General features: G+C 38.3%; 1 protein-coding gene across 5 annotated transcripts in view; it reads right to left on the bottom strand.

Moving 5' to 3' along the window:
* Window positions 1-3637: 3637 nt before the first annotated feature.
* Window positions 3638-13257, bottom strand: part of LOC142108916 (cysteine-rich protein 2-like) — a 131355-nt gene continuing 121735 nt past the window's right edge. For all 5 annotated transcript variants that reach the window (XM_075192893.1, XM_075192896.1, XM_075192894.1 and 2 more), the window contains 2 exons: window positions 10194-10251; window positions 3638-7642 (listed from right to left, as the gene is read on the bottom strand). In XM_075192893.1, coding sequence (XP_075048994.1) covers window positions 7575-7642; window positions 10194-10251 — 126 coding nt within the window. In that variant the 3' untranslated portion in view covers window positions 3638-7574. The remainder of the gene's footprint in view (window positions 7643-10193; window positions 10252-13257) is intronic.

The following is a 13257-nucleotide window of genomic DNA, read 5'->3' on the forward strand; positions in this document are numbered from 1 at the left end:
TAAGGGAGTTCCTACTGCACCTGCACGGAATGGTTCCCCACATATTAGGGACCTCCCGTCATCCTTCTCACTGTAGCTGAGAATGACTGTTAAGGGAACACTTCCAGATTATTTTATCCAAGGGTTCTCTTCTCCCTTTTCTCAGACAAATGTCCCTCTGTGGCAACTGCCATGTACTCACCCCTATCCAGGGTCTCTGTCTGCCATTCACTCATGCTTCTCTCCTGTAAGCATTAACTCCAAAGACTCTTCCTTCCTCAAGACCTTGTTTGGTGTTGGGGCTTTCCCCATCTTCACCACTGTCCAGTTGGGCTCTCATGTAGGGACGTCCACCCGGTGAGGCGACTGCATGTGTCACTAGGGTTGGAACCGCAACAGTCATAACTGTTACACTACACAAAACCAGTACCAGAGGGGTTTCATACTTTCCACTTCGACCACTGGGTTGAGGCATACCCGAAATGCCCTATTATACTGCCACTTGATTGTATTTCTCTGGAATATTGCCAGAAGCTTGACCAGTGGGTAGAATTATCAAAATTCACTTTGTTACCCAGGTTCCAGTGTATTGTCTGCATATGTCTTCAGTGCTGCCGGTGTAATGGAACGCTGGGGACACACTACAGAAAATTTCTCCTGATGCGATATCGTTAACGATTTTACCAACGACTGAAAGTCCCGATCAGAATGCCGATTCATGTGTACACACTATAAAGGTTTTACAAAATTTACCTTCAGATCTGTGCTCTTCATCTGTTATAACAATCTGCTAAAAAGGTCATGACTCTGTAAACTCTATGGAGATCTGCCTACACTGCTGGTCGTGAGTGCACACACACTGCAGAATTTGCCCGACATCGTTCCATCATTTATAGAGATTTTTAGCCAGTTTATAAAATGAAATCAAACGACATGATGGGCTTTGGTACAATAAAACATGATTGTGGTCATTTATTGTGTGATTGGCACGATAATCAGGTAAAAAACCTGTAGCATGTACAGCTTAACTGAAAAGCAAAATCAGTTATCCTCAAAAAAGTGGAAATGAATCAACAAAAGATACCCTTAAATGTAGCATTATTATATAATAATATTCTGCGCTAAGACCTAAGTATTGAATCAATAATGCAATGTCCTACTATGGAAATTATGATCTTTATCAACTGATAATAGACAATACAGTTGGTGGAATACAAGACATGTAAACATTAAGCAATATTGTAAATATACATCATGGATACATCATGTCATGGAGCTATAAAACATTGTGGTTGTCATGGTGCCATGCTGCACTGATGCTGGGGGATGATTTTGATCGATGAGGGATTGATCAATAGTATAGCGGAGATAGAATGTCCAGAAATGCAATAGTGTCCAAAGATAAAATCAGATAAAATAAAATAAAATATTAAGTGTCCAAAGATAAAATCAGATAAAATAAAATAAAATATTAAATTATTTTATTTTATTTTATCTGATTTTATCTTTGGACACTATTGCATTTCTGGACATTCTATCTCCGCTATACTATTGATCAATCCCTCATCGATCAAAATCATCCCCCAGCATCAGTGCAGCATGGCACCATGACAACCACAATGTTTTATAGCTCCATGACATGATGTATCCATGATGTATATTTACAATATTGCTTAATGTTTACATGTCTTGTATTCCACCAACTGTATTGTCTATTATCAGTTGATAAAGATCATAATTTCCATAGTAGGACATTGCATTATTGATTCAATACTTAGGTCTTAGCGCAGAATATTATTATATAATTGTACTATCTCAGGTTGGACTATCCTGATATTCCGCTGCTTTCACCTATCCACATCCATAGTGCGCTTCCTCTGTTCTGCATATAAACCCTTAAATGTAGCACCCACACTGTGCAAGATTCACAAGAATAGATGCCCTATGTTACAAATCTACTAAACCATAATAGGTGAAGCATTTGAAATAAATATTATATCACAAATGTAGAAGTTAGATATAACATTTTAAACCAAAAATACAAGTTTGTTTTTGGAATTATTTAACAGAACCCTCTTGAGCTATGATGACATTATGTCACCATATAAAATGTGCTTAACTACTAAGGGAAAGCCTAAAATCTTTCATTTAGAGATGTCACATGCCTCGATTTGTGCTGATGCATCCAATTTTACACCAAAAGAGCATGGATTTGAAGCACAAGATGGTATTTGAACCTACAGGTGAGGGAGTTAGAGTGAGGACATTCCTTGTTAAATGTAGAATGCTACTATTTTTGTGCAAAAATGAGACCTTTTTTTGCAGAGTAAATAAAACAAGCCAATATGGTGAAGCATGCACATTTAAGGCAAAAAAGACAGCCATTCCCACTCTTAAAACATTTGAATTTTTCAAATTTTGATTATCTTGCCAGAGAATGTGCCTTGGAATGCAATGATGCAGTCAAACTCTCTTCAAACTAGGGATGTTCACTGACCCCGTGTTTTGGTTTTGGCATTGGATCTGTATTAACTTTGTGTTTTGGTTTTGGCAAAACCGCCCTCACATGTTTTGGTTTTGGATCTGTATTTGTTTAAAAAAAAAATTGCTAGAAAATGCTAATTCACATAATTTGGCTCTTTTTTTGTCCCTACATTATTATTAACCTCAATAACATTAATTTCCAGTAATTTTCAGTCAATTTTCGTCAAGTGACAAGAACACTGCTACTCCTCCTGTTTCTGTATGACTAATGTCACTGGAGAGTGACAAGAACACTGCTACCCCTATTTCAGTGTGAGCAATGATGCTGGATCTCCTGGGTAGGGAGGTACTTATAGAATCCAAAACCTGTGAGATCCAATGACGCGACAATGACGTTTTGCCTCAATTCAGATCCGAGGAAGCGGTTAAGTACCGAGCTGCCGCGGCTCGGTACTCGGATTGGCGATGTTTGAAGGGGTTTCGGTTTTCGGAAAACCAAACCTGAGCATCTCTACTTCAAACAACAAAATACCTACTTACGAAAATGCAGCCCTTTGCACCTCCTGGTACATAGTAGTGATGTTACATCACCAGACAGATGGTACAAGCTGATTTCCTGCAAAATGTTATGCATATTTGGAAAAGGAAAACATTTTCCCTACAAATATATTTAACCACAGGTAGAAGTTTAATTTTAATAATTTTGTACTAATCAGTATGCATGGCAGTTCATTATGTCTGAATCAGAATTATGTTGAACATTTGTTTTTTTCATACTAGCCACATACAGCTTGCATGACTAGGACTTATTTGTTCTGACACCAAATCACAGGGAAGTTTTTAAAACCTCATATAGAACCTAAAAGACAGGAATTCCTGCATTTCAAAAGTGCTAGACATGTCCCAGTGTGTGACCACGCCCCGGTTTGTGAACACCAAGGAAAGTATGTACCAATGCTTGCATGTTAAACTAATCAAGTAGCACAGGCTATTCTAGCCATTAAAAGAAATCCGGAAAATTCCTAGAAAAGTGCTTGTGGCAGCAACGCAGGGTGCATAATCATATGACATAGCCCTTGTGTAGGCAACACAATATATCTCAAGCAGCTAAGCATATAACTGAACAGAACAATTGGTATTTTTTTAAATAAAACAAACAAGACACAAAAACAAATATTTTTTTACAGTTTATTATTGATTCTACAAATAAGACTTAATAAATCTATTCAAAGCCATTTTAATGATTCTCACGCAAGCTATCTGCTATTACAAGAGAACAAAATTGGGCAATATGCTCCAATAATATAATAACATATTTATGTGGGATAAAAAAAGACATGCAGTAAGAAGCTTGTATACAAGATTAACTAATACTGTTTTTTATCATTTGAATATGTGATACATCTAGAAGATAATTTTTTATTTGGTTTACTGTACACAAAGTTTTGATGGCAAAAGAATAATGCAATGACCACTATTTTGAGACCAAAACAGAGATTTCTTTGTGAACAAATGCAGGACCTTTACTAAAACGGCATAACATGTTGCAATTTCTGTTAAGAGATGATTGAATATTAAATTTAGGGGCATATTCATTTGGCCGCATTACTGTTGAAAGTAACGCGGCCTGCGCATTATTACAGTTATTACGGTAATAGTGTGCATAATTACTGTCATTACGGTAGTTCTAACACTGGCTTTTTGCTTGCTTGTGCTGCGAGCAGAAGGCCGGGTTAAATCTACCGTAATAACGGTAATAGTTTTAACCCAGCGGTACTTTGGAGGAGAATTGAATTCCCACCTTAATGTTGCACATATAAATATTTGTTTGTTTCTTTGCAACATTCTATTTTACTACAGTACTGTCAATTAGTATGGTTATACATGTCTAAAGTGTTAAAACGTATAGATAGCAGAGCAGGCATAAATAGAAGCAAAATGAATGGGATTTATAATACGAAATTATATATTCTTAAGGTTGCTGTAAAAACTGTGCTGCCCCCATTACCAGTACATACATATTTGGGGTATTCATATTTGAACTTGTTTTGTCTGAAATTAATTTTCATGCCGTTAACACATACAGATTTTTACTCACAAGTCATTCATTACAATTTTTACAAGTGATTTTGGAAAGAATAAGGATTGTGGCACAGATTGTGAACTTCCAAGTAAATACATACTCCCTATATGTATTAGAGACATTTTAAGTTGCCTCAGAGTTCTTTGCATAAAAGCAATTTGCTGGTGTTCTTTCACAACTATATAGTAATTTGATTCCTTTTTGTTGATTACAACACCATAACAATACTCAAGTGTCATGTACAGCTGTATTAAATGATGTAAATATTTGCTTAAAGCACATGTCAGCGAGCTCCATCTATGCTTATAGAAATTACCATAGAGCTTTGTTGTATGTCCCTACATAAAATACCTCCCAACTGTTCCGATTTAGGTGGGACAGTCCTGATTTGAGGTCTCTATACTGATCATACTGATTGGGACAGCTTTGCCCCTGTCCTGATCAGTGGAAAAGTTGGGAGGAATTCTGTTCACTGCTGCTCTTCATTACAGAGCAGTGGTGAAAAGGTCCTGGAAATGGTCTTTTGAGGGGAGGTGAGTACGGGTCAGCCTAGCATTTTAAAAGTGCTAGGCATATCCCGGTGTGTGACCACGCCCCGCTGTGTGAACATACTCCCATCATAACATGAGCACACCTCCATCGTGGCATGGTCATGCCCCACCATGACATGGTCACACCCCCATTGTGACACGGCCACACACCCATCCCTTTGCCAGAGAGACTAATTTTGAAACGTATGACATTAGACTGCATCTTTCTTTGTGATAGCCTAGCCTAATGATCAAATCTCATCTTTGGAAGTAAAGGTGCTTTGAGGGTAGTTAACCATTCTCTTATTTCAATACTTTATTTTGGACGTTTATTACAGGATGAACTTATACAGTTTCCATCATAAACACAGGTGATCATAGGTATCACTGATCACTACTAGGAAAAAAAGCTTGCTCAGGTTTTCTGTTCTGCCTACCAAAAAAGAATAATGTGCTCCTCATCAAGTGCTTATGTAATTTGCAAATACATTTGTGGACCAAGATAGCAACATCTGTTGGGTCTGGAAAACTTTGAATGTTCTAATTGAAGAAGCTAGGTGGACTGGAGGCGATCTTAGTGAGTGTGCTTAGTTATGCAACTACTTGCAGAAAATATATTTTAATAAACAAGGGTATTAAAATGAGATCAAGAGCTGGAGAAAAATAGGAGAGTAGAGAGTTTCCAGGTTAGCGGAGGGTTGCAGAGCATTTTTCTCCACCTAAAGGACTTAAAATTTTGCTGGTGCTCAAAAAATGCTGTGATTGGGAATTGTCCACTGTTTTCAATAGAATGCATTTTGCTCCATCTTGACACACTTTAAACAGGTAAGCCAATTTCCAGACATATTCCGACCAATTGGTTTAACTTCAGGCATTAATGAGGCTAAACGAAGCAGTATTTTTGAAGAAAAATTGGAAAGTTTTACTTAATGGTTGGTTTGGTTCTAAAGTGTGAACTGGGATTTGGGTATGTACCTAGATATGAAATAAGTAGACACAAGGGACATTTGATTACCTGTATGCTTTGAACTTAAATGACCTTTCATTTGTTTTGATGCAATCTTCAAAGTGATTCCCCATTCCTAGAAACCATGTCTGACTTTTACTTAAACTGGAAAATTAAGCATGTTGAATGTTTAAATAAATAACACTATACTATGCTACAGTGTTATTAGCACTTGTGTTACTAACATTATGCTACAAAGGACTATATAATGTTAAAAATATAATCGGTAGCGAAAGAGGTACATGGGGAGGGGGTGCGGGCAGAAGACGATGCGCGGAACATCTCAACGCTGGCCCTGCTTAATACTGTGTTATGACATATTAATTTGCTGGGCAGGAATTGTGTTGTAACTAATTAAAGTCAAATGACATTTTTAAATATTATTATAAAACTTTAAAACACTGTAGAATTCACGGGGGTTGACATAAACAGAAACACCTTTGGGACATTCACCCCACCTGGGAAGGTGGAGAGGCCATGTTCAGGAATCGTTACTGCACTAATGTTATTAGAGCTCAGCAATCCAACAGTCATTTAAAAACAGCCATGGCAATCATATTGATTTGCTGATCATCCCAATACTACATTCTCTGTTTAAAGAGGAACCATTGGCATATTTCTGATTGATTCTATTGTCTCTAACTAGCAGAACCGATCCAACTGATTATTTCATTACATTATATAAGTAATGTTACCTCTAGAGAGGTCATTTATCCTTTTAAATGAATCCTATTAATGTTGCCTAAAAAATCTGAGGAGTATCACATCTTGGGAACAGTGGTGGTGGATTCAATTGTTGTTAAAAGCATTGAAATAAAACATAAGAAGGAGATAGTTCTCAATAGAAGAATGCACATAAGACATTAAAGGGGCCAGTTATAAAATTTAGCAGCAAAATAATTAATGAACTGAAAAGATGCTCTTTTTTTTTTTAAAACCATTCCCTTATTGTATGTATATATGCTCATGGCTACAAGGTAGTATATGGCGAACATTATAGAGGTTCCCAGCCGAAACAGTAGACAAAAGTCATATTTTACAGTATATTCTCTCTTGTAAAATATGTATTTTAGCTTAAGGTTGTAATGTTCTGTCATTCACATGGAGTCACAAAAATAGTTACATGGAGGTATGGCCACACAGCCATAAGAAGCATGATTAATGTTTAGTGTGTGAAACATCCTGAAAATCATAAGGACAAATAATAGTGGAAATCCTTTAGAAGTGTAAACACTTCAATACATGTAGAACAAGGTTCTTTCTGTCTTTTAATATATGCATTAAACATTATTAACCAATTATATCATTTCAAGACAGCATTAATTTAAATCTCAGGTACAAAATATGTAACTTGCTTTAGTTTGTTCAAACTGCGTCAAGGTAGTATTATCTATGTTTCTGTAATAACCAGCTTAGTGTTATCAGTTAGAAATGAACAAATAGTAAGAGAGAAGTCTCTCGGAGCTGTAGTAGGGGCAGTTGCTGGAACATCTTAGGGCTGAGCCTTTGTCTCAGAGTCTTTCTCATAGATGTAGCTTCCAACACCCCCTGTGTTCACACCTGCAATGTAGAAAGACAGAAAGTGAACGTGTGTTGTTTGGCCTACTTATTCTTGACTTCTTCTTTGAGAGTAGATCACTGGATACTTTTCACACAGAAAATGGTATATAAGTGACACTTAGTCAATAGCTGATTGGGGTGACCTTCCTGTGTGTTTAATTTATCTTCCTCTAAATAAGGCTGGAGGGCTGCAAACCATTCAAAAGGATATGCACCAGAGTATGTTTGCCAAAGTCCAACAAGATACTTTTGTGGTTTTATTTAGGTTATAAACAGACAAAAATGATGTATTAAAAAGACTTAATTGTCAGCAAGAGCATTTCAACATTAAAACAAGGGATGTGTGTCAATACTGCACAGAGAGACCATTGCAGACCATCTATTTCGGAGAGATCCACCCTCAATTGTTGGACATATATTGTACAAAGATTCTGCCCCCAATATATTGTCATATGCATAGTTCCCAACTGTCCCTATTTAAGCAGGGCAGTCCAGATTTGCAGCTCTGAGGGGGGTGGGGCATATGGGGCCATTGGTGGTGTTTCATCAGGAAATGGTTGTGGTAGTGCAGTTAGCCTGTGTTTTGTGTGAAAGGGAGGCATGTTTTGCATGGATTTCATACAGGGCTTACATGCCCTTTTGTTTCAAACTCCCATTGTCCCATAGATTGTAAACTTGCGAGCAGGGTTTTCTTACCTCTCTGTCTGTATGTATTACCCAGTATTGTTTTATTAATGTTTGTTCCCAATTGTAAAGCACTACGGTATTTGCTGGCGCTATATAAATAAATGTTGATGATGATGATGGCTTATTTTTCCCCAATTATCCATGGGTAAATGTTGGGAAGAATGCATATGTTAGACAATCCACATTTATGCGGAATGCCTTGGAGATTGTTGATTGGCCACAATGCCAGCTACAGATGACAGGAGGCAGTGCACTCTCAACACTAACAACTGCACATTTTTTTGCATTTACTGCAATCAGCACTTTGCTAATGGTCAAGTCACCTGTATGCAGTCTTTATATGGCTCCACCAGGGCCGGTGCTAGCCTCCATGGCGCCCTAGGCATTTTTACAAAATTGGCGCCCCAGCCCCCCAGCTCCCCCCCCCACGCAACAATCAGCGCCCTCCTCCCTCCTCACCCCGTCTTTCCTTACCTCACCACCGCCGCCTCTCTGCTCCGTCTCCTCCCCTCAACTCACTGACACTAGTGAGTGGATGGGAGGAGACGGAGCAGAGAGGCGGCGGTGTGAGCAATAGCCTCTTCCCCCCTCCCCCATGCATCTGAATGCTGTGCGGCGGCCGTGACAGGTATGGTCAGCGGTCGCCGCTCAGTTTTAAAGTAATTTTCATTCTGGAGGGCGCCCTCCAGGCGCCCTCCAGAGCCCGGCGCCCTAGGCAAGTGCCTAACCTTGCCTAATGGGAGCGCCGGGCCTGGGCTCCACTCCTACCAATCTTTGCACGAGCAAACTAGGAATTTAATTTCTCTGCTGGTGTTTCAAAGACGTTCTTTTTGTTTGCTTGTTTATTAACTTGGGATTTGTCCCTCATGAATCTACCTTCTCCAAACCATTGAAATAGCTTTGTACCTCATGACCCCTCCTCTCAGGACTAAGTGGATTGGTCAGACGTTTTATGTCACCGACAGCTATCCCAGCAAAGTGATTCTCTCCTTGGAGCCTCCATCACCATGACACATATAAACCTGGCCATTATTAGCTATTTAAAACTTAGCCCGAAATGTATTCCATATGTTACTGGTCTGCAGTACAAGGTCAGCATGATGAGCAAAGGAGAATGGAGGGGACTGGAAATGTTACTTCAAAATGACGCCAAAACTAAGAATAAATGAGATGCACACATTTTCTAATCTGTGTTGACAAACAGAATCGATTAAAAGATAGAAGTTCTTCTTAAATTAACAATAAACATACTTTTTAATTTTTGCATTTCAAACTCTCCTACAGTGAATTTGGAACCATATGTAACCAATTCTTGGATAATGCCTTGTGGCTCAAACATATATCATATTCACCACAGGGCTTTGAATGCAACTTAGAAACTTCAGGAGAAGCATTTTATGTCTCTGATAATTCCCTTTCACATTATTAAATAAGATATACCCCCTTACCAGACTAATATAGACAAACCTCACTACATTTTATCAGACAGGTGCCTATGGTCTAAAAACCTCTCAAATAGCTACAGGAATGTCCAATGGTCAAAAGTGTTATCTTATTCCACTGTGCATAACTCTCACATCACCAACCAAGTGATCCTTTCATGGCTGGATGGAACACACCCCATCTCTTTTAAAATTTGGACTTCTTTTACTTTACTTTTGTGTGCAAATTTTACAAAATACATATAAGATTGGTTTAGTGGTTGCTCTCTCTCTCATCACTCAACTTTGATGTGGAAAATGTAGCAGTCTTACATATTAAAATGTTCAATACATACCTGGCTACATTCCCTATTAAATTAGATTATCATGCTTTCAATCTTGTATGCATTTCCATCACAACTTCACAGTGTTAACAAACTAACCTTTTGGTCCAAAAAGGATTCCATAGCAAGGCTTGTGACAATAGGGCTTCTCATCATGCTATCAAAAAAATAGATAAAAAAATAAAAATGAGACACTGAAATGTAAGCAATCGGGTGAACTTAAAGTGAGAAAACAGAGTTTGTGTTAGACTTTCTCCCCCAAAAAAGTACCATACGCCAGGCACATACGTTTAAACAAAGTTAATACATGCTTGTCTTTAGGGAGTCTCACCTTGTTGAAACTGTCTCTCCATAGTTTAGAAAACAGGGAGGTGAAAATGGATACAATTGGTAAAGTATGGTGAATGCTGAGCAGTAGTTGAGGTGGGATAATCTCCAAGTCAGTAATATTTAAGTTTTTATCCATCATCAGTCCTTAGGTGACCGTATTTATTGTTGTGATGGTCAATGCAGCAAAAAACAAACACTGTCAATGAACCCATGGAGAAAGACACTACATTCCCGCATAGCTGGCCACCCCAATATATTTTACTTTGCTAATTTTTTGCTATCATTTTGTTTTTAATTCTTAGACCTGTAATATCCATATTTTATATGTGCCATCATTACTAAGCTTTCTATTCGTTCCTTGTTTTCAGTACTATATTTTAATTCCACATATTTCATCACTACCCATATATATTTAACTCTAATATCATAACTCTACATAGTGGACTAATTTAAAAACCATCTTCCAGCCACAAAAATGTACTTTGCTTTACATCATTTATTCATTTTCAAATTTAAAAAACCATGAGGGGTCTATGTGCGAATAGCCAAATGCAACGGTTTTCTCATGTTGTAGCCAATCTGAGACAAGCTGCTTGACAGGCTATTCATGGATAGGCTACTTTCCACGTCTCAGCTCTGCTAGCAGCAGGTTATGAACATCTAACAGGGTTTTTTAGCTTTCCCTCCCAATTGGTTTATTCTTGATTACTACAGAATGGAAGGAAAAAAGATACACTATGGCTTTATGCGTACAATATATTGTAAAATAAGAGATTTGGATATTTCTAACAAAGGAGTTTTACAGTTAGTGTCCATGTCTTTGTTAGTTAGGTTTGTGGAAGTACATGTTCAAGCAGGACCTGGCTGCCAGGGCATGCTGGCGCTTGCAGTTCTACAACCACCACCAGATATCATGGCTTGCTGGGATTTGATACAATGCACTACCTTCATAAAATGTATTGTATCAATATACTTCATTGCGTCTAAACCCCACGTGGGGTTTAGGCACTCCTAACCAATCAGAGCGTCTTATCCAAGTTATGTTTGGTTAGTGACTGACAAGCCATTATGTTTTTATTTAATTTTTATGTTTTCCTGGTGTACTAGAGGTTCAAACAGGCCCTGAATGACAGGGTATGCTGGCGCTTAGTTCTACAAGCACCAGCATATCCCAGCAGTTTATGGCTGCTAGGGCTTGCTGGGACCAGTAGTGCTACAGGAAGAAATGCTGACTTTTTTAACATTTATTACCCCAACACCCACTGTAAGGGTTTTTGGGAGAAGCCCAAAGTGCTTTCAGCTAGGGGCTGTTTTTACAAGGAGAGAGGACCTGCATTTATTTTGTGGGCCCAATTCCCTTCGAGAATTCAGTTCTGTGCTGTGCTAAACAGGCTATGGATGTGTGACGTTATAACAGGAGGTCCACATGCAGCAGGTTTCCCTTTCATGTCACACAGCCCTAGCCTGTCCAGCACGGTGTTGAAATCGCCCCTACCAACTCAGGTTATGAGCACTGGTGCTGGGAGTTCTTTTGGGTGGGTGGGTCAGTTGTTATTTTAAAGAAATTATTTGTGTTTTGAAACACTTGCAAGGTTCGTGCTGGTGATTATCAGCATCAGCGCGTATCTTGCACAAGGGGACGAGCATCTGTAACAGGTACACCTTCTGGGAGGCGGATATATGCAGGTATTTACTCTTTGGAATGTGCTGCAATTCCATTAACATACCCTTACTATATTAGGCCTACGCTCCCACGCCCATTCCTCCCTCTCTCTAAGCATGAGGAGCCACAAGTGGAAGATGCGTCTGAGTCTGCAAAATGTATGCAAAGTATGGAAATGTGTATTTTACGCAAAATTAAGATTTGCATCTTACTATACATGAGTCACCAATATTTTGCTAAAAAAATAGCATATTATAAGTACAGCAGGAAAGCTAGGCAAATGATATAGTCTGCTAGGTGATATGCAGCTATGTGCAGTCGAGAGTCAGTGCCGTCATCAATGGAATAACCAGATAGTTAAGTCTATTTAATAAAATCACCCTCATTGTGAAATGAAGGGGGAGATAAAACATCCCCTTGCTCCCTAAATGATACTGGCTTGACCAATTGTACACTCTAGGTTTAGATTGTTGAACATGTTGAACTTTAATTTTGTGAAAAAGGACAAAAGGTAAGATAAATTAACGCATAACCACACATAGGGCAGCACGGTGGCTTAATGGTTAGCACTTCTGCCTCACAGCACTGGGGTCATGAGTTTGATTATGTTCTGCCCGTGTTTGTGTGGGTTTTCTCCAGGTGCTCCGGTATCCTCCCACACTATAAAAACATACTAGTAAGATAATTGGCTGCTATCAAATTGACCCTAGTCTCTCTCTGTGTGTGTTAGGAAATTTAGACTGTAAGCTCCAATGGCACTGTACAGAGAATGAGTTCTCTGTACAGCGCTGCGGAATTAGTGGCTCTATATAAATAGATGATGATGATATTTTAAGACTAAACATGAATGTAAATCTAGACTTGCCATGTTAGAGATATTGTTTGAGTAAGACTTGGATCTAAGAGTGCAGAAGTACAAAAAGCCCTTTTACAAAAAAAAATTATACTTGATTGCAACTTTGGTTACTAATTATGAGCTTTAATGAAACTCTTAATTTCACCATGTTTCTATAAAATGGATTTTATTGATTTTTATCACCTTGTGATTTCTTAATTCAGTATAGTTTTTGGGATAACATATTAGTTTTCTTTTGCTTTTGATTTGAGGCTTGTCTTCTTTTTGTTATTTCCCTTACAAGTTTTTTTGAAGTCTTCTTGAGTTGTGATATA

Source organism: Mixophyes fleayi, chromosome 12 (genome assembly GCF_038048845.1).
Source record: "Mixophyes fleayi isolate aMixFle1 chromosome 12, aMixFle1.hap1, whole genome shotgun sequence".
Taxonomy (NCBI): Eukaryota; Metazoa; Chordata; class Amphibia; order Anura; family Limnodynastidae; genus Mixophyes; species Mixophyes fleayi.